Below are 22,960 nucleotides of genomic sequence, written 5' to 3'. Positions count from 1 at the left end.
AGTCATCAACAATAACCCATTCAGTTGGTACATCAATAAAACCATTCATCAGATATATCAGTTATAGACCATTCAGCAAATATATCAGTTATAACAAACCATTCAATAAAAATATCGGTTGTAACCCGTTCAACAGACACATTAAACTTACTCCGGGCCGACCAGTCCTTGCTATCTTTCCAGTGCAGAGGCCGACTAGAAACAAGTATTTGTTCACGCTTGTTTGTATGGCAGGAACGGTGGATGAACTGTCCAGGCTACATCCACTGCACCTTTGAGATGGTTGAGATGAAGTTGGTATAACGGTCCAGCAAACACCGACCACCGGGTGTCTGAGTAAGAGTTAAACAAGTTCGTAGAGTTGTAGCAAACTCGCAATCTTTAACTTGTTGTATTTCCCGTTTAAGACTGGTGTTACCGGTGGGACAGGATACCCTTTGCAAGCACATGATACAGTCACTATTTGATAGTGATCTATAACCGCATGGTCTGCTATCACTGCTCACGGTGCCAGTCACTTGACTGTCTGGTCCAGGTTCGATTGTTTGCGGACCGCGTCGACAAAGCTGTAATACTGCTGTATGCGGTGTCAAACAAGCACATGCACATGACACAGAACTGTACTCTACGAAAAGGAGAGGTTTCCTATGGATGAGGAGAGGATTGTGTCGTATTATGTACATGCCATCGGCGATCTTTCGCTTACTGGTATCCTCCACGGATTTCATTTCGGAATCGCTGCGATGTGGGAAGATTGAAAAACGAATAGTGATCAGTGTCAGAAAGGCATCCATTTGTTTTGAATAAGTCGTCTGCTGTGGGTATTTTGTTCTCAAAGGGACTTGAACGAAATACGCTTTAAAGGGACGATGCTCATCCTGTTGATCACTGGATTGTCTGGTACAGACTCGATTATTTACAGACCGTGGTCATATGGCTTGAATATTGTTGAGTGCCGAGTTAAGCAACAAACAATCAGTCAAAAACGAAACAGATGGCCTCAACGAGGCAAAGGTACCAGGCTGTCATTACTGTGCTATGATAACTCTTGCATTTGAGTATATTTGTGCATCAGAAGGATACAGGACAAACGCACACACACGCTCACGCACACACACACGCATACATACATACATACATACATACATACATACATACATACATACATACATACATACATACATACATACATATATACATACATACATACATACATACATACATACATACATAATTCTTGAAATTCAGCTGAGAAGTACTACCTATGGGACCACTCAAATTCATGTCGTTAAATCACAAAGTAAATTGGACAGATCTAAGAAAATCGATAAACGTATGTTAGTCCTTGCGTGCGTGCGTGCATGCGTGAGCAATTTTCCAGTAAAATCAAGAGACACACTAATATTTTAGACATGGCTTCACACAGTGTACTCATTTGGAGACTCGAACCCGGGTCGTCGGCCAACGCTTCAGTCACTAGGCCACCCTTTCGTCCCACCATGGTTCCCAAGTCGACTGATGTTTATGAGCACGCCATCAAGACGTAAAAATGTAACAGCAAGCAAACCGATTGATAAATACATTTTATTTCACTCTCATAATTTCATAAACATATATATCCCAATGGTGACACCGATGTATGTATGCGCTGTACCAAGTCTGAATCATTTTGAAAAGGGCACAAAAATTATCATTTTTTCTATACATTCTTGCACATAGCTTTCTGTTTTTTTGTTTAATTTTTGAATGATTCTCTCTTCAAGGATTTTCTCTCCTAATGAACATTCTATCCCTCCATTTTGTACAACATGTCGCCTTTCTGACTGATCAGCGTTTGTCCAACAATTAATTAACTGATTTCATACTCTCGACTTTCGTAGTGTTGGGGGCCGCTGCAGAGGGGTCAAGGCCGACGTTTGTGTTTGAGGCAGGCACAGCACTGGGTGATGGCGATCACGATGAGTTCCACAAACTCCATGAGAGACACGAGACTGAAGCCCATAAACAACCCAATCATTCCACCGATAGATCCTGAAACAAGACCAGTCTTTATGTAACATATGTTATATTTGGGATTACACTTTCTTTACAAAGAACAGAGTCAGGCACACAAAGTCAGCCGCGTAACCCGCTCAACTACCGCTTAGGAGTACTAGAACATGTAAAGTATAATCCAAATATAGCATATACGCTACACCAAACGTTGAAACTCACTGTTGTAAATGTGGCCAGGGTCGAAAATGTTTGAAGCGCTAATAAAATATCGAATGTCGTTCCAGCCACATTGTGGCGGCAGACAGTGATGAGAGCCTCACACGTTGTACTTATGTGAGGAATCGACCCGGGTCATAGGCGGGATGAGCGAACGTTTTTTAACCTCTTGGCTAACTCACCGCCCCAACTGACAGTGAGAATGTTTGAGGTTCCCCCCAATGTTGCTTACATACATGGCAGAATTGATTAGTTTCTCGTGTATGTTCGGTCCATATGTGAAAGATGGGTTGTCGTCATTTACTGATTTCACACTTTATGTTTCATTCATTTGTTCCTTGGAGCCATACTGAGGACACAGAAGGGATTAAGAAACCTAATTCGTGTCATGTTAAGGTGATTCGTGTTATAGTTCTGATTATTACAGTACATGTAGTGGATGTATACCTTTATTGTTGTATGTAAAAGTCGTTTAAAATGACAGGCCGAAAACGAAATATAGCACATGCCTTCATGTATGTTATACAGTATTGTAAACATCCACCGCATTTCTACCGGCCTCCATATGATTTGGCACATGCTTTCTTTCTCTCCCTGTCTCTATCTCTCCCCCTTCTCTCTCTCTCTCTCTCACACACACACGCACACTATGATTATCGACTGGCTTGTCCTTGCAGAAGCTGGACAATGGGGATTTTATGACTGCTCCAGCTCCTATTAGTCCAGTTAGTCGTCCGTTGTACAACGGCAACAAATTGAAAGGAAGAAATATAACTGACTCCATATTTTCCCCATCACCAAATAAGGATTTACCATGAAAGAGCTACCGACTTTCTGTCTGAAATGACACTTATTCATCATGAAATAACATCGTGAGAGTTGGACAAACTGACATAAAGTACAAACCCAGTATTGTCTCCAGGGTATATACCGGTACTTGGAGGATTTCAGTTTTGACTGCAGCGGCGCTCATCAACTCCAAGTGGATCATGTGATACTCAGGTCTGGAAAATAAAGTTTATTATAAGCTATTAATTTAACATTCATTCACAAGTTACTTACACCAACAGTCATCGTTAAAATATCTGTCGACGTAAATGAACGTTGATGGCGGGGAATAGTTGCATATCTGACCAAGTCAGACAAACTTGACTCCTTGAGGTGAGTGAGTATGGCTTTACGTCGTCTATAGCAATGTTCCAGCAATGTCACGACACCAGAAATGGACTAGACAATCCAGTGCTTCAGCATTTGGGATACGACGACATTTGTCAACCATATGAGCGAGTCTGACCGCCCGATCCCGCTGCTCGCCTCTTACGACATGCATGGGTTACTGAACACCAGTTCTAACCCGGACAGTCAGGGTTTGTTGGAAACATGAACATGTAAATAAAAATACACGGTCAAAGTGAGGGCGACGGAAGACTATTTATTGTGTTGCAGCGATACCATTCTGTAACAAATGTTATGTCTGGTATTACAGTTTCTCAGCAAAGTACAGATTCTAGTACGTTTGGTGGGATGAGTCCCTGGTGGGACTCTAACCAACACTCTCAGAGTCTGGAACCTTGTCGCTAGTCTGCCGTTTAACCTACTCACTCACCGCGGCTTCCAAACTTTTTCTGCTCTGAGAGTTTGGGTTCGAATCTCTGATGGGACTCACTCCAACAAAAGTTCTAAAATCTACACTTTACTGAGAAAATGTGACATACAATTCACTGCCACACACTTGGTCACATCTGACCACTTTATAAATGACACAATGTTTCACAGATATAATTCTGTTTCGTGTCTTCATACACATACACATCTGACACGTTGGGACCAAATGAAGTCTCTCTAAACTGCATACTCAGTTAAACCCACAAATGTGACAAATATGTAACAGTTACATAAATGCTTATCTCCATAATTACTACCGTTTCACTAGATGTACTAACTTGACTATCTCACTGCTAGAGAGATAGGAATCAAACTCGGTCTCCACACACGGCGCAGTACAGTTACACATCTTGTTGTGCTGACCAAACAGTCCTGAAATAAATAAGTTTTCAAGTTTCATGTACTTTGTTTTTATGGCATCATTCTGGAATGATTTAAACACCAAAACTCAGAATTAGGTTTTGCATATTGTGGAGGTCTACAGAATGCGTGCCACTCACTCACTTTACTCACTCACTCCGTGACCAGATGTTTTCCAAAGTGTGTGGACAACACTGTTTTGGGCATTTTCTGCTCCTACTCACCACTTGATTCCTCCATACACCGGGGCGTGACCATCGATGAACACATGTTCTCGTCCCCTGTTGTGTAAACATGACACATGAGCACCGTCTACCACACAGTGATGCGTTTTGTTCGATGAAAAATCAGCACAATACACAATCGTCTTGAAACAAATGTCCTGGACTAGCACGATATTATGAACACACACAATTCAGGACGAAATATCATTCACTATGTTACCCACACTGGGTCCCGTTTCACAAAAAACTCTCGTAACGATCTCGTAAGGATCTCGTAACTTTTCTCGTAGCATTCCTAACTTCCAATGTTACAGTACAGGAGCTACGAATGCTACGAAAAAAGTTACGAGATCCTAGGCTTACGAGAGTTTTGTGAACGGGCCCCAGGCAGCCAATGCTCTCCACTGTGAACATTATTTTCACTCGAATTTTCAAATTTACCTGAATAATAATACTTACCTGGATGAAGATAATACCGACATCCACAATGAGCGATGGTAAAGTTGACAAAGCACTCGGCCAGACACGCTTCCTTTGTGTATGTGCTGTATCTAGTCAGTGGGTTCACGAAACTGGGAGCTTCCGTGTCTATGCACTGTTCTCCCGTGAACGACTTATACGGCGTTGTGAGAGCCCTTCTCTGACAGATCAATAAAACATTATTCAGCCTGAACAGAAACTGTATGTAATTTACATTTGGGTCATATTTGATCTTTGATTCTGCTTGTAGATGGAGTACTTCATACTTCAGTTGTATTATAAGCAAGAATAATTATCATGTACACATAAAATAGAACACAACTGCTGTACATTCTAGCCGCACTAGGTGCCTTGGGATAGCCTAGTGGTTAAAACTTTCGCTCATCACACCGAAGACCCAGGTTCGATTCCCCACATGGGTACAAAATGTGAAGCCCTATTTCTGGTGTCCCCAGCCGTGATATTGCTGGAATATTGTTAAAAGCGGCGTACATCTAATATCACACACTCACTCACTTACTGACTATCACGGTATACGAACAGTCGTATGACTAATAACTGTTATGTTATGAGCCATGTTTCAGCTCAAACTGAACATAAGCATTCCACATTACATGTTAAATCGGCGACTATGCTTGTAGTAAGAGACGACTAACGGGATCGGTGGTCAGGTTCACTGACCTGGTTGACACATGTCATCGGTTCCTGATTGCGCAGATCGACGCTCATGCTGTTGTTCAATGGATTGTCTGGTCCAGACTCGATGATTTACAGACCGCCGCCATATTTCTGAGTGCGGCGTAAAACTAAACTCACTCACTCACCATGTGTATGTCACGTGATAATCATTGATATTTGTCTCCCGACACATCCACCGCGAAACCATCATAGAATAACCATTCTGTATATAGACATCGTCATTCATGGGGGAATTCTTTCTTTTGATTCTCTGTTTAAGAAGTGCATTATAACCATAATGAGTGAGTGAACATCTATGTTGGGAAGCTTTTAGCAATATTTCAGCAATCTTTCGGCAAGGAATATACGAAATAAACTTTGGAGCAGATGCTGTACCCATATTGGTAATCGAACTTCGGCGATACTAGAAAACGCCTTCATCACTAAGCCATCCCATAGCACCATTGGTAATGATGTCACATTGTCTTTGGTGTAAGTGATGGAAAAGCAAGCATTTGAAGAACGTCAGTATCAAAATATTCCAACTTACAATGGTTTTCTTGTACTTGATGCGACAGCTGGTGTTGACGGGAACGAAAACTTTTTTCTGTCTTGGAAACGGTGTTTCATCCTTGGTATGAAGAGTGACCTGGAAAACATACAAACATTCATAAACTATCTGTTTCCAATATACGAAAAAATCCAGATGGTTATAATTAATGTTTTTCAACGGGAGTTTGGAATTTGTATAGTAAATGCAGATAATTTATGAATGACTTGTTATCCCTCCTGTTCGTCAACAGTATGAGAATGTATGCCGAATCATTGAAAATCAAGTCACGTTCCTGTGGACACGGTTTCGATGAATACAATGGAGAAAACGGAATGGAAAAAAAACCCGGCCAGTCAATTCTATTTGGTTTGGTTTGGTTGTTGTTTAAAGCAGCACTGACCAATATCTCAAGTATATGGCGGCAGCCTGCAAATATTCGAGTCTAGATCAGACAATGCAGTGACTGTCAACAGCATGACTATCGATTTACGTAACATGCGATGATATGTGTCAGTCAAATCAGTGAACCTGACTACCCGATCCTGTTTCCTGTTACTTCAAGCATGGGTTCCTGAAGACCAAATCAACCCGGATCTTCAGTCAGCAGGAAGTGAAATGATAATACTCATTGGGAATGCTGAAAGAACGGTTGACCTAAAGTCGTGTCATTGTGGGTAATATTGAGTAAATGTAACAAATACACTTGAGGAATTACGAGCTAATGCCACACAACTGACACCTAGCTTATTTCCGTTTTACAAAGGATACTATTAGTATAGCTTCTGTGACATGCGGTAAAAATGTATCAGAATGAAAATGAGCATTGAAAGACAAGTTTCTTGACAGAACATAATGTACCAGCAGATGATAAAACTGTTTCAGAGTCCGTAATATTGTGCTGAAATCTCATCGATGATACAGCAAATATTGGTAGATGTCCTGCTACCTGTAAACCCACTCTGTGTCCCGGGAACATCCAGGTGAAACTAGGTTTCACTGCTAACACGATATCCAACGGCACTTCAGCTGAATCCAAGCTGACATTCTTTGCCTCAAGAACCTTCAGAAGCTCTGATGTCTTGAACGTGTTGCAGACGCCCATGTCCGTCACCACCTTCTTGTAAAGCTCAGGACTAGGGAAGTTCCACCCGCCTCTGTCCAGAGACGACGTAAGAAGTCGGGTTCGCTCTGTGCTGTTAGCCTTGTCAAGCAAACACTGACCAGATTGGTCAGTGGCATTACAGCCTGGGGCATTGGACAGCACCAGTGTCTCTGTGTGGACCCCAAGGTTCATCATGCTGAAATCTTGAACTTTATCCTTCCACACATTACTGTAAAAGGTGAATGCCATTGGTTCCTGGCCACATATCGTCACTTCCGGAATGTCAAAGGCAGTCATTGGGGTTTCCTGTATATTGATGACTGTCGGCCACTCGTAATAGCTCTTCAACTGCATACCTATCACGACGCTCAGAGACGCCGCCATTGAGAACACCATGAGAAACCAAAAACACCTGAAAGAATAATATCAATTTTTACAGGTTATATTTTTCAAGTATTTGCATTATCCGTGTTATATGAAAAAAAGATATGTAAATGTACATAGTATTAAGATACCGGAGAAGCATATCTGATTTTGGGCATGTGCTACAACTGGCCCAGTGAAAGTAGTGAGTTCCATTCCATGGGATCGTGTTGCTATACAGCATATTTTCTCGAAGATATGCAGTTTTGTGCCCTTAAAACGGGCACTTGGTAATATTCGATGGTATTGCTCTCATCGGAAATTACGACTGCATAGTGTACAGCACCGTTTGTAGACATACATTATTGTATCCTTCGATGGTTTCCATTCCAAGTCATGACCGACCCAGTATTTGTTCATTGGGGCATCGATAGAAACATCGTTACAAGAAATATGCACTAAAGCTATGACACATTTCAGCCAGTCTTACGTAATTCCTTCCTGACAAACCTAAGGGTGCACTGACTTTTAAAGATGTATTTTCGTCTGTGAGCAAGGATGTACATAAACTATTACAATGGGGGGTAATGTTTCATATGCGTTAGGTGCTCGACACATCATACAAATAAAACGACTGTGATGAGAATTTTATCTGAATCAGATCATATGACGGTGAGTAATATCAGCTGAAGTAGAATTTTGTGGTAGTGGTTGGGTGTTAGTATTACTCACATTTGAAGTAATAGAATGATTTTGAAAGTACCGGTGATAGAAGTTGAAGTGTTGGGAAGCGTTATCTACGTTTATTGTAATAGTAGTTGGTGGTGGTGGTGTTGCAGTAGTAGTGGTAGTAGTAGTAGTAGTAGTAGTAGTAGTAGTAGTAGTAGTAGTAGTAGTAGTAGTAGTAGCATCATGGGGAGTAGAAGAGGTCTTAGCAGTCGTAGCTAGCCTTTGAAGCGGCAGTAACAACAACAGCTGTAGTCGTACTCACCTTTGACCAGTGTATATGGAATTGGCCACTGTAGATGGGAGACCGTGTACGGTGGATTTGGCTGCATACTTGATGGCCAGGTCCCTGATGCTGGTCGCGTCTTCCATGTTGCACTCCGGCTTGTTGTACGTCACCGACTTCATGCTGGTAACACAACTGACAATGTTGTACACACTTTGTACGTCACTGACTTCATGCTAATAACACAACACATGTACGTCACTTACTTCATGCTGGTAACACAACTAACAATGTTGTACATATATTTGGACGTCACTGACTTCATGCTGACAACACAACTAACAATGTTGTACACATGTTGTACATCACTGACTTCCCGTTGATACTACAACTAACAATGTTGTACACATGATGTCTGTCACTGACTTCATGCTGACAACACAACTAACAATGTTGTTCACATGTTGTACATCACTGACTTCCCGTTGATACTACAACCAACAATGTTGAACACATGATGTCCGTCACTGACTTCATGCTGACAACACAACAAATAACGTTGTACACATGTTGGATGTCACAGACTTCATTCTGAGAGCACAACACAACTAACATGTTTCATACGTTGTCAATCACACATCAAATAAAGTTGTACAGATGTTGTACGTCACAGACTTCGTGCTGACATGAAACAGTATGCATGTTTTCCCCTGATGTTGTGAAGCAGTATGCATGTTGTACACGTGTTGTACGTCACTGACTTCAGTACGTCACTAACTTCATTTTGATAACACAACATCGCTAACAATTAATGTTGTGCACATGTTGGATGACACTGACTTCAAGTTAGCACAAAATATCAAATAATGTTGTACACATGCCGGATGCTGTTAACATGAAACAGTATGCGTGTTCTCCCTCTGATGTTGTGAAGCAGTATGCATACACCGCCTCTGATGTCATAAAGCAGTATGCATGCCTCTGATGTCATAAAGCAGTATGTATGTTCTCCCTCTGATGTTGTGAAGCAGTATGCATGCACCGCCTCTGATGTCATAAAACAGTATGCATGCCTCTGATGTCATAAAGCAGCATGTATGTTCTCCCTCTGATGTTATGAAGCAGTATGCATGCACCACCTCTGATGTCATAAAGCAGTATGTATGTTCTCCCTCTGATGTCATAAAGCAGTATGCATGCCTCTGATGTCATAAAGCAGTAGACATGTTCTCCCTTTGATGTTGTGAATCAGTATGCATGCACTACCTCATATGTCGTCAAGCGGTATGCACGTACCGCCTCTGATGTCTTAAAGTAATATCCATGCACTGCCTCTGAGGTCATGAAGCAGTATGCATGTTCTCCCTCTGATGTCGTGAAGCAGTAAGCATGTACTCTCTGATATCATGAAAACACAGCCTCACACGTCGTCAAGCAGTATGCAAGTTCTATCTCAGATGTCGTCAAGCAGTATTCATGCACTGCTGATGTCGTCAAGCAATAAACATGTTCTACCTCTGATGTCGTGAAGCAGTAAGCATGTACTGCCTCAGATGTCGTCAAACAATGATGTGAATAATATCCATGTCATGATATCGTGGAAAAGAATTTACATGTGCATTACATGAATGTTATAACTGCGCTAAGGCAGTATACTGTTTGCAGATTTTACCAAACTCGCCATGTGTGTCATCGCATGTACCGCATACTTCATTTCACCCTAACTTCATAACTTCATGTACATAGTGCGTTCGGCTTGACCTGAGCTACTCTGCAAATGCATGACCCGGGAGGTCAAATGGCACAAACGGCAGGTCGTGTCAAGTTTATTAAATAGGTGAGCAGAGAATGTTACAATGTTGCGTTCGTGCGAAACATGGATCATTTCATGTTTTAATTGAATTGTTTATACAGTACTTTGCTATGTGTTTTGGTTTGCTAATTTTACAACGCACAGACGCACACACCACTTGCTGCTGATGTTCGCTGCCTGAAAGTCCTAATCGGAAACATTAAACCATCTTTAGCTTCTTGTTTAATGAAAGTTAGGACATTGCTGACGATTTCTCGACACTCAGATGTCCAGCGTCGACACTGTCTCGGCTGTTCGGACATGCTGACTGTCAACTAATTATGGTGCACCCCTTGACAATAATAGCTCCAACCAGTTGTGACGCGGTCGCGCAGTGTATTAGTATGCACTTGATCAGAAACGTCAGAACAACACCTGATTAAAGTACATGAAGCATGCCCTCATTTTTATAGAAATCAATTTGAATTAGTAAATATATTTTGTCAGGTATTGACTATTTTCGCTTACAGTGTTTGAACGACAAGCACAGATGTTTTCAGAATGACTTCTACTTGCATGACATATTTGTATACTGCTCGCACATGCCATGTCTTCTAATATACGTTTACATAGCCCTGGACAAAATCTAACAACGGAGCAGTTTGTACATGGAGCAATATCGGTAATTTTTAATGCAGAACTTCAGTTTTTGGCATTGACCACCTGGTGCCAGGTACTTCATGGGTAAACCAATACATTTAATTCCGTTTGACAGCTATCATCATCGATATTGTGTTAATCATCCTGGACCCTTTCACTTTCAGTTTGGTTTAAATTTCAAACAAAGAATAACCGTATCGAATAACGGTAAAGTTCCTTGTATAACGAGACAACGACATCATGAGGGGTAAAAAGTAGTGAATGCGCAGTTCATTTTTTCTGCTTGAAATTCTCCATGTGTTTTCTTGAAAAAGTGAACATGGCATGTCGTGGCTCAGGATCGGTTAGCAATGTATGGATTGTATCTTCCATGCATAAAACACATGCTCTATTTAGAACATGTTTCTATTTAATTACATTGAAACAAACACGACAGGGCATTTTGCACTGAATGAAACAGCACTGATATTTTCAGGGATTTTTTTCGTTCTTGTAAATCACCTCGTTATCGCCTGGCACGTAGTACTTGCATTAAGAGGTGTCATCACGACTGATGCTGAATGATGCTTGAACCCATCAGGATACAATCAGTGCATTGGCTGAATAAGTCGCTGACTTTGACGTTGAAGTATTGCTTTCCATTCTTGATGGAAAACACGTTCCGATGCATCAATGGATGTACTGAATTGTCTATATCTGTCATATTCTGTGACAAATAATGTATAAAACACGTTCTATGGGATTGAGATTTGATAGACCAAAGGTATGGTTGCCGCCGACATTTGCCGGACGAAATCATCAGCGACACAACGTGACCTGGCATCGTTGTCCATGAAGAATGGTCACAGAAAAGTGGTGCAACATCCTTCCCAGTGCACTGCTGTCCAACATCTGATCGTCACCAGGTCAGGATTACAGTGATAACTGCTCCAATCCCCGTCAATGAACACTCGTCAGCCATAGAACCACGTTCACTAAAGATAAGGAAGGACGTCAGATAACCGAACGATAATACGAGATTTCGGACCAGTCTGTTGGGCAAGCGAAGATGTCGAAGCCACTCCGGTTTCTTAAAACGCCACTTGACATGAGCAGATGAAGTCTACTGATTCTGTGAGGGTCTGTATCCTATCCAAGAGTTGTTAATGGTGGTCAAACACTGACAACCCTTAAAGTCATTAGCTTGCCTAGGTTTTCTGGCCATTCGGCAGACAATCGATGGAAGGCTAGCAATGGCGCTTGCAGCACCCCTCAGTGATATACCAGCATTCTGGATACCAATAATAAATATTATGTTTTTATTACAGGATATTTATATAGCGCACACATCTATGCAACTAGTGCTAGCTGAAGGCGCTGGTATGTGTTTCCTTCGGTGAATCTCAATCACAACTTCACATCGTATCATCAATCTCAACTCCCTTGGAATATACAACTTTTGTTGCCTCTAGGCTCACCGGGTGTATTGTGGCACTCTCATCCTAAAGAGGTACTCATTCACAGCTACAACAAGCCATCTCTGAACAGTTCACAGTAAATAGAACCCCATATTTGCTTATCAGCAAAGAAATAATTAATAGAACAGTTTACTAAAACATCCTTTGTTAATGACGTTCAACGGGTACAAGCATTGTTCGATGCTTTTCTGATCATTGCACATGCATGTCTAAAAACAATGTATGGCGGACCGAAGGGTTAAAAAAACATAAGTACAATATGAATCTAAATGGCTATATGGAGTTTGCGTTTCACTGGGCTTGCAATACCTTTTTCCTTGTCTACATGTACCCTTAATCGGACATCTAGATCTTAACTGAAATCTGTCCAAATATATTTTTGCGTTTCTTTCTTTCGGACGATGGACAAGACGTGGCAATCTTTTACAGTGACGTCTAATATTTTTAAGAACGCATATCATGGTGCCCTGTTCTCACTCAAAATCAATACAAGCAGCGAAACAATAAGCATTGCCCATAGGCTCAGGCCCATGGATGTACAGTATATCTATCCTTTAGGAAGCCAAGTCTAGACAAACAGACAATACGTCTAAGGTCGTCAGTCTGTTGGATGGTGAACGTGTTGATGTTATTTATATTTTTAGAAAATTTCATTTAAAGTATTAATTACTACTTTAGAGACTTGTAAGTCTATGGGTCAATAGATGTCTTCAGTAGGAGTCAGCTGTTCACATTGTCGTATAGTCGATATGTTGATTAAACGTCTTTGCCAGATTTTCATCCCCGTTTTTCATCGGTTGTTGATGTCAGCAATAGACGTGATGTGGAAAGTTGGGTCACATGAAAATATTTCTCCTTACTTTCTTAAAACAAATATTTTACTTGCACATTTTCTTTTATTGTGTGTCCAAAACCCCTATAATTCTGTGGACATTCATACCTTTTCTCAAAAAGAAAACAAAAGTCAAAGTTTCTCAAGTGTAAAAATGAAAAAATGAAAAAAATGAAAAATCGTATTAGGGTCGCGTCGAATTCTGGGATCGGGCGACAATGAAAAACAAGAATATTTTTATACATGGCCTCAATGAAAAGACCTAGGGACAAATGAGAATTAGAAAGACTGACCTTGATAAACCTGGAATACCGTTCAGTTCCACCTACAATTCAACTTTCTCTGTCGCACTCAGGGCACAACGCTGTTTGTAGCAGTGTGTTGTAAAGTATCTCTCCAAGCGCTGCTGATAATGCTCTGCTTGGTGTTTCAAGTATTTCGTGCTTTTGATAACGATGTGTATACGTTCTTTCTAAAAACACTCGATGCTATCACATCGCAACATGTCCTATCATATTTGTTGCAATGTAATGGATGGGAAACATTCTGTGAATGCAGCATGCAGTCTCTTCTAGAGTAGACAGAAACCAACCGGTGTACATTCCTTGCCCAAAACGTCATGTTCCATTTGTCAGGAAAACACGTGAATTTCAAGATTTTCCAGACACAACGTCGGAACGATTAATTTTCCGTCTTTCGATATTTTTTCACTCTTCATAATGCAAAGTCGACTATTAAACGACACTATACGTTTATCTCAGTATACAGTTTGCTTCCACAAACAAAACCGTATGTCTGGTACCTGTCCTAGTTCGGGACAAGAGTTTGGATATTAGACCATTGTCTTGAGAGGTCAATCGAGACTAGTCAATAGAGAGTGAGTGGTTTGGGTTTTCGCTGCATGTGTTAATATTTGAGCATTCCAATGAAGGGGGATACCAGAAATGGGTTGTACGTATTGTACCTGAAGTGGGGAATCGAACATAGGAAACGGTCGTGATGAGTGAACGCAAAGTTCCACCTGTACTGGCATCCGAAAGCTGCAACACGCACAGAGTCATGAACTCGTGGAGCGTGGACCGTGATCCTGAGAGGTCTGCTTGGAACAAACAGTTATGCGGTAATGTTTGTTTATTTGTTGCTTAAAGCCGCATTCGGCAATACTCCAGTTGTATGGCTGCGGTCTGTAAATAATCAAGTCCAGATCAGACAATCCAGTGATTAACAGCATGAACATCGGCCAATACAACTGGGGTGCGATTATATGTGTCAAAGAAGTCTGACCACCCGATCCCGTTAGTCGCTCTTACACAAGCATGGGCTACTGAAGAAGAATTCTAATCTGGATCTTCAAGGGTCTAATTCGGACTAAAAGGATTCCACATTTTACACTTAACCTTGAACTTGATCTTCTTCAGCAAACGAAGATGTGTCATCATAATGATATTGCTAAGCCAAGAAATCGGGAATAATTTGTTACACCCTTATTAAAATAACAGTCTTATTTAATCTTGAAACGTGATAAACAGGAAGATTAGGCAGAACGATACATGTCAATTAGGGCCTCCCAGAGCTGCATGTCATTGTTTTCGAGAAGATGGTCCAATTTCATTACGCACTCGAACCTGGATCGTGCTTATCAACTGCTGTAACTTTTGATGTCATCGGCTAATCACCGATTGGCTGACGATGGTTATCAGTTCAAATTAAACATGGTGCTTGTGTGCATGTGTGCATTTCTCAGTGAGGCAACAATAGTTCCAATTAGTGGGTTGGTTACAGATTACAAATAGCTCAACCATTCGTTGTTGCCAAAGTAACTCGGAAAATAGTCAGTGTGTTGACATACGGGTTTCGTCTTCGAAGAAACAATTTTAAAAGAAACATATTTTGAGATGCGATTCGTTTACGGTCTACCACTGTTAACACTAGAATACAGTAAAGATCAGTTGGGCACTACCATATTGTACATGGCTGAATCATCCGTTGTTGCACATCCTCCAGTCAGAGTATAGTGATAACAAGTTCCCCCCACTCAAAAACAAAAACAAAACATAACAACAACAAACCCCCCAAAAAAGCAAAAAAAAGCAAACAAAACAAACAAAACAAAACGACACAAAATCAAAACACCACAACCTCTTGTTCAAATGGTGAAAAGATGACATTTAGTTAGCTGATAAATAGTGATGTCCTCATAAACCATTGTTGTCAATGATGCTGAGACATCAGCCGGCGTTTGTTGAGTTGAATAGACGACTGTTGTATATGTATTAAAAGACGGAGTTCTTTAACAAGCGTCCCACTGGTAATGACTTAACTGTACGTTCATCCATAAACGTTATACAATAAACACATTAGAACCTTCCACCATAATCATGACTCATCTCTGTAAAATGTGAAACACATTATCCTTTACTCAGGAAGTATGTACACTTTAAACGATCCCTGAAACCAAGGGCGCTATAGTGTTAGAAATCTCTGAATCTACACATGATACCATGCCTGTGTGACATACGTTTAACGTTGCCGCAACACAAGCATACGTGACTTATGATACAATGCTTTGTAGTATTATTGATAGACGGCTTAGTGATGACGTCGGAATGATACCACGGCCTACAGACCTTGTTTACATTTGTGGTAATGGTTGTTGTGCTTCTATTTACATTCCATAATCAAAAACAACATCAACAAAGTGACACATGAGCTCTCTGCATTAGATATTAACTCGAAATTTAAAAGCCGTGATACAGCAGGAACACTGCTAAAAGCGGCGTAAAACCATACTCACTCACTAACTTTCAGATCGCCATGCAAGAAATCAGTTGTAGACAGGCTGCACAAGAAATAACCTCGAGTTTCATTTGATTGACACATTCGTAAATTGAACATCATTGCCAGACATGATTGTTGTTTTGTTGTTGTTTTTGGGATGAAAATCAACCCTAAAATAGGTAATGCAAACAGTTATACCTGAGTTTAGAATAAAGAATCAAACGTCTCTTACCTTTGCTTCTCAGTCCGTTCCTTACCATTGGCGTCTGGAACATAGGCTTCGTTATCAGCAACTCCCTCGACGACGGCCGTCTCCGCAACTCCCCCTCCCCCCTCAGGGTCCGCCCTGGCTGACAGCACCGGACTTGAGTCGCTCTTGTCTGCGTGTACACTCATTCTGTGGCAAATACAATGTGTTGACACAGAGATTTGAACACTTCATGTTCTTCCTGTATCGTGGTCACCAATGATTGTCAACAGCCATCGACCATCTGTCTGGCTTCACGACACTGACGCGGGTTTGAACAGGACGAAAACTAATTAATAATTCACGCGTTGTGTTGTTATCGAATTTGACAAAATACATGTAAATGTTAAGAGGGTGACGTTGTTGCGATAATAGACGGATTTAAATCCGTGATATCGCGGCTATCTTGCTAGACGTAACATGTGTATTTAATTATGCGACTGTCTATTTTTGTGAAGTGTGTGTTCAAGTGAATTGCGTGTTGATGTTGGTTGATGATTTAATGGTGTGTTACGGAGGATAGGCGGTTTTGGTTTGGTTAGAGTAGGGCTTGGTGGTATCGAGCCTTACTTTGGAACGGGGTTTGCTTGGAGCGCTGCTTGTTCGGACTGGGGTTTGGTTAGAGTAGGCCTTGGTGGTATCGAGCCTTACTTTGGAACGGGGTTTGCTTGGAGCGCTGCTTGTTCGGACTGGGGTTTGGTTGGGGTGGGGTTTGTTTGCTTGTATTGGGGTTTGGTAAGAGTGGGGCTTGGTTGTAGTGGACCTTAGCTGGAACAGAGTTTGCGTGCAGCGTTGCTTATTTGGACCAGGATTTGGTTAGAGTGAGGTTTGGTGGGAGTGGGGTGTGATTGAAGTGGGGTTTAGTGAAATTTGGTAGTGTTTGCTAGAACGTGGGACTGTTTGGTGTTTACAGCTGCTGAGGTATTTGGTAGAAGCGAATGTTTGAGAGTGTTTGGGTTGCTGGGTAAAAGTCGATGTTGGTGTTCGTTTGGGTAATTTGATAGCAGGGAAATTTCGTAGACGAATAAGGTGGCTTCAACGCCGCCTCGTACAGAAGACATCCTTCATCTCGACGTGCCTGGTTGATGGGTGTTTGATTGGTATATTAATTCTTTGGTACACAAAGACTTAAATCGTTATCTACACTGATTTTAAAGCTTCAGTAATCCATGTATTTCATAGGAAGGACTGTGAAAACGTCTACTGTCCATTATTCTATTATGTAAACTTCGATCATGGAGTTAATCGTATCGTAGAGACGAACTGACTACTATTGATGTGCAAGTCGCCGTAGCTGAGTGGGTCTGACCTTTGTATGCTGGGAAAAGATGCCTGAACCCGAGAGTGTGGGTTCGAATCCCGGACGGAACTCATCCTTTAGTAATACTAGAACCTGTCCTTTACTGCGAAAATGTATTTTCAAATAGAACGTACACGTACATAAGCTTCGTTTTCTAACACATTTAGATTGATTGAAACAGGTTGATACCGTACGAAACTTTATTTTACCCAGAAGTTAATGTTAGACAATTTTACATTTAATTTTCTGAACAGCTGAATAGAACTAAGACACGCTGAATAGCATATGAAATACCCGTGAAACATATAGCCAAAACATCCACTCAACATCTCCTGAAATATTTAAGTTAATTAATGATATATCACAGTATATTGTTTTGAAACTCGCAGTTAGCTCAGGTACTTGAAAATACTTATCAAGTTTGAGTCATCCATAAAAGTAGGTCATTGTCTGGATAAGTGAATGAGACTGGTGTTTCGGTTTGAGGTTTCAAACGCTAACATACTGACCTGATTTCTGGTAAGTAGTCGATATTATTTAACATGTTATATAATTGAGATTACACTTTCTCAGTAAAGTACAGATTCGAATACTTTGTTGGGTTGAGTCCCACCAAGGGTTCGAACCCACACCCTCAGACTCAGGCACCTAATCGAGATTATTGTCATCAATAATCAATCACTATGTGCATACGGACTGGTTTGTCGTATTTTAGCACCTAAGTTTCATTGATGGGGACGGGGCTTCTTGCAGGTTACGGAAACGTAACCAGTGGTAACGAATGATGGCGTGAGTGCACACTATCGTATTTCGGTGAAGGAGTGTGTTGTTGTTAGAGAACTCTTAGTGGAGATAGTTTGGAAGGTGAGTGATAGCGTTCAGTGGATGTGAAGAATGGTTAGTCATGATAATGTGAGACAGCGTGACTGTTTAGGTGCCGAGTATAGTTGAAGTATATTGATGGCTCTTTGGCCTTTGAAAGGTGTGTTATTCACACCGTGTTTTAGCTATATTCCAGAAATACCACGGCGGAGGACACCTCAAATGGACTTGTCATATTCTACCCACCTGGGAAAGCAACGTTGGGTTTTCGCCTTGACTAGCTGACGTTTTGATCAATAGGCTAAAGGTGTGTTAGTAAGTGAGAAAGGATACACACCGTGTTTTAGCTATATTTCAGCAATACCACGGCGGAGGACACCACAAATGGACTTGCCATATTCTACCCACCTGGGAAAGCGAATTTGGATTTTCGCCTTGACTAGCTGACGTTTAGATCTATAGGCTACCATACCATGTTGAAAAGATAGCGTGTGAGAGATCCGTGGCGATACGTTTAGAAGCCCATGTTTAAGAGTGACTAAAGGGATCGGGTATCAGGCTCGCTGACACGGGTCATCGTTTCCCGATTCCCAGATCAATACTCTTGATTTTGATCACTGGTATGTCTGGTCCGACTCTGTTATTTAAATACCACGACGATACATAGTGTAAAATCGGAATGTTTCTTTGTTTAGCTCTACATTTGAAACAAGCGCAGTCTACACCCAGCAGCATTCGTTTTATTTTATCCAGACAGTTTGTATTGGTGAGAAAGACCACTTGTAATTTGTTTTTAAAATGTATGGGCAATTCAGTAATGCATTTTTCGAAACTGTTTTCGCAGGCAGCATAGTAACTCTGCCACATGCCAAAAAGTGTTATGCTAAGTCATCACTGCGCCGGAGTGTATACCGGCCTTCGCCAAACGTGATTTTGTAAACACTATTCATATATCAAGGCGTCCGTGTAAGTGTATTGTCCCAAATATCCTAACCGATTCAAGGTTAAAAAAGGCAACATTTCAGCATTATCGTTAGTGGTTTCATGAAAAACCGATATCAGTGATCATTAAATACGTTATTTCTGAAATTCAATACAACTGCCATCGTCTGCTAGACTATGCGAAGGGAGATAACTCGTGCCTCGCATTTTCTCTCTCTCTCGCATGAAATAGTTTTGATCATAGGTAGGATCGAATCGTAAGGATCAGGACTGGTTACGATCAGCCCAAGATCGGTTAGTGGAACGGGTGTAGCTTTTGAGGTAAGACGATTGTAAAATGGCGTAATTAGCTAAGATTGGTCTAAGCTAAGATCGGTTAGTGGGACGGTACTGGAACGAACCTGACTATGGAGATTGTCTTCATGGGATTTAGTTGATGACTAATGAATTGATAGATCATAAGGTATTTTTAAATTACTGTCACCACTTCTCTATGAAGGATGAGTTGATGGAGGAGATAGTTGTCGAAGGTGTGTAACAAACTAGCATGTACCTTTGCCATGCTAAGCATGTACGGTTTGCCGGACTGTCATTTTCCTAAACACATTGAAATTGTTAATGTGTGAGAGAGAAACGGCCACTGGAATGTGGCTAATGGGGTCGACATGAAATGCTGTTCCAACGTCCTCGGATGCCACCGTATCACGGTTATAACACTTATTCAGCGCTACAGAGAGACTAGGGTCTCCGTAGACAGATGAAGGAGTGGATGTCCACGCACAGTTGAAGATAGATACTTCCGTCATTGAGGAAGGAGGGTAACGTTTCTGTTGACGCTTAGTGTACAATTAAGCGATTACAATTACTTACGTATGTTTCGTTTCACATAAACATCGTCCGGAAGGCTGGGTTTCCGGGTATGTGGGGTTCGAGTAAACGGGGTTCGAGTAAACGGGGTTCGAGTAAACGGGGTTCGACTGTATGTACGACGATTAACATCACGGATAATGAAAAGTACTGTGAATGAAATTATGGGCCATGTACTTTACCGGGAACAATCACTTTACACTGCTTGAACTGCCTTTGCAATGCAGTAATGAACGGTATTTATACATGGTTGCCCTTACGTTGAGCGAAAGCAGAGGAATAGGTGTTTGTATAGCCCTTCAAGAAGCGTTGCTTGTCGTTATGGGCTACTGAGATTGTGACGCCAGTCTTTCTTACTTGGTTTACGTCCCAGCTGTGTAGATCGATCCTCATGATGTCACTGCTTTATATACGGTTCAAACTCGATTATGTAAACTGCTGTCATTTATCTAGAAGATGTATACTAGTAAGCTAAGTAAGAATACTGGGTTGTTGCAAACAATCGACTCTGGACCAGACAAGCCAGTGACTAACATCATGGGCACCAATCCACACAAATGAGATATGATGACACCATTCAACCACGTCAGCGAGTCTGACCGCGTCCCTTACGACCACAGGCGCTCGTGCCATAGCGTGTATTAAAAATATATATGTGAACATTTTGAGACAAGCCCCGACTTGAAACTCTTCACAGTACAACATATCGAGACATTTCACGTCGGTGTCATCTCAAAATTTTCATATTTAATTTTTTTAATACATGCAATGGCACGAGCGCCTGTGTTCACGACAAGCATGGAATTTGAAGAGGTGCCCGCCCTTGCAAGCTACCTTTGTAATAAACCAATAGTCACCAAAGCCACAATGAGTAAGAGAATCAATACCGTTTTTTTTTCAAATAAAGGTCTCCCATTTATCACAATAGATTAAAACTGTTTCAGCCACTTGTCATGTGTTTCGTTAACACTGACAGGCGACTTCAAGAAAGAATAAGATATATATTATATATCTGAAATGTTCGTCACAATCAATATAATATCATTTTAATAGTTCACTAAGATCATTTGTCATTGACTTGTACAGTTCCCCAACTTAGTCTGTGTTACTACATGTGAAAGAGGTCCTCGTCTATAGCGTGCTACTTCAGATATCTGATGTGTGAATCCATATTCTGATATTTCTTCTTTCTGTTAGGGGAAATGAAAAAGATCGTGACAGTTCTCAAACACTGCGGACTGCATTATGCATGGGCGGCAATCTCAAACTGAACGGATCATAGAGGAAAGGCCAGATCGCACAAACTAGGTGCCTCACGTAGGTACTCGAACACTTTTTCGTTTTTCGTACCATTGCTGTGTCCTGTTTGCTAGTACACAGACCAAGTGGACCATAATATTAATTGATTAATTAATAATTATTGATTCTGATGAACATTTCAGATACCTAATATTATTTTTTGTTTGTTGAAATCTGAAAAACGCCTTTCTTTTATCAACACATAGATATCTTAATGCACATAAACATACCAAGTCCTTCAATTTTACATAATGAATATTTCAATATTTTATACCTATTATTTACAGTAATACAGATTAGTTAACAGCGCATTGCCGGGAGAGCCACATTCATACAATCATTCAACCGTGTCCATTGCCGGGAGAGCCACATTCATACAGTCATGCATCCACGCCCATTGCCGGTTCAGCCATACCATTTAGAACTCTATTTTTCTTAAATGTGGATTTCCCGGGCTATGACCACTGAAGACCAATTCTAAAGGGCCACGGGTCAAGTAACAAACAAATATACAATGCGATGATAAAGGGACTTTCCCAAAGCTCAGTTCCGGTGTCGTGTGATAAAGCGGTAATATCGCGGCATTATTGTATTGCAATTGCGACAAGGAACTCATATTCTCTAATAATACCTGTGATGTGTGTTGAAGGGTTCAGTCTGTACGAACCTACTTCAGGCAGGAATTCGTGCAATTACGTGGTTGCCATGGTTTGATCAAACTCCCTCTCATAACTGAAAAGCCGAGGGATGAAGGATGCGTGAGCTATTTGAATGTAAAACTAATTGCTGACGGACTCTGGAATTTTCTTCTCCAAACAACAGGAATATTTATCAATTGTAGCATGTGTTTAATGAACCCTGATTCATAATCATAGAATTATTGATGTTCATTTGCATCTTACCAGACCTAAATCAAGAGTCACAGATGCATATTTGATGGCTCGAATTTTTAATACAATCTTCTGTTTGAGGCGTATGTTACGTTCATACATGTACCCCTGTGTGGCGAGAGGCGACCTATCTTGCTGTGTGGAGTTGTAGCCCTTTGTTATGGTAGATCTCGATGAGGGTGAGTTTGAATCCCAAATCTCCACGACAACATGTCTCTTGAATTATCATGCATGATCTTGGTAATCTCACTAAGATCCCGAGGTTTGAATTGTAGAGGCATACTACCCATAGCGATCCAACATTTATGTAACGAATTTACTGCTTATTTTATGCTATCAACATAGAAAACAGAATATTATGTGATTAACACACACACACCCCACAACTCCCTCATACATACGGAAACTAAAAACCATTTGCAGACCCATTACTGAGGGGGCATATACATACAAACGTAGAAAACTTTTCAGTATATGAAAATATCA

At 41.0% G+C, this 22,960-nt stretch overlaps 1 protein-coding gene across 1 annotated transcript; it reads right to left on the bottom strand.

The window, feature by feature from the left end:
• Positions 1-1,568: 1,568 nt before the first annotated feature.
• On the bottom strand, positions 1,569-16,575 carry LOC137296343 (acid-sensing ion channel 1-like). Its single transcript, XM_067828118.1, has 9 exons — positions 16,340-16,575; positions 8,628-8,771; positions 7,118-7,685; positions 6,169-6,267; positions 4,920-5,100; positions 4,461-4,517; positions 4,155-4,248; positions 3,118-3,215; positions 1,569-2,031 (listed from the first exon to the last, which is right to left on the bottom strand). The coding sequence occupies exons 1-9, from the start codon at positions 16,501-16,503 to the stop codon at positions 1,904-1,906; spliced, it is 1,533 nt and encodes a 510-aa protein (XP_067684219.1). The 5' UTR covers positions 16,504-16,575; the 3' UTR covers positions 1,569-1,903.
• Between the last annotated feature and the right edge of the window lie 6,385 nt (positions 16,576-22,960).

Source organism: Haliotis asinina, chromosome 9, assembly GCF_037392515.1.
Source record: "Haliotis asinina isolate JCU_RB_2024 chromosome 9, JCU_Hal_asi_v2, whole genome shotgun sequence".
Lineage (NCBI taxonomy): Eukaryota > Metazoa > Mollusca > Gastropoda > Lepetellida > Haliotidae > Haliotis > Haliotis asinina.
This window is presented reverse-complemented; position numbering and strand designations above follow the sequence as displayed.

Coding starts and splice junctions, on each gene's coding strand:
- LOC137296343 (XM_067828118.1), bottom strand. CDS start 16,503: ATGAGTGTACACGCAGACAAGAGCGACTCAAGTCCGGTGCTGTCAGCC. Junction 7,686..8,627: donor TCCATATACACTGGTCAAAG/GTGAGTACGACT, acceptor TTATTCTTTCAG/GTGTTTTTGGTTTCTCATGG. Junction 3,216..4,154: donor TCTAGCAGTGAGATAGTCAA/GTTAGTACATCT, acceptor TTTATTTTCCAG/ACCTGAGTATCACATGATCC.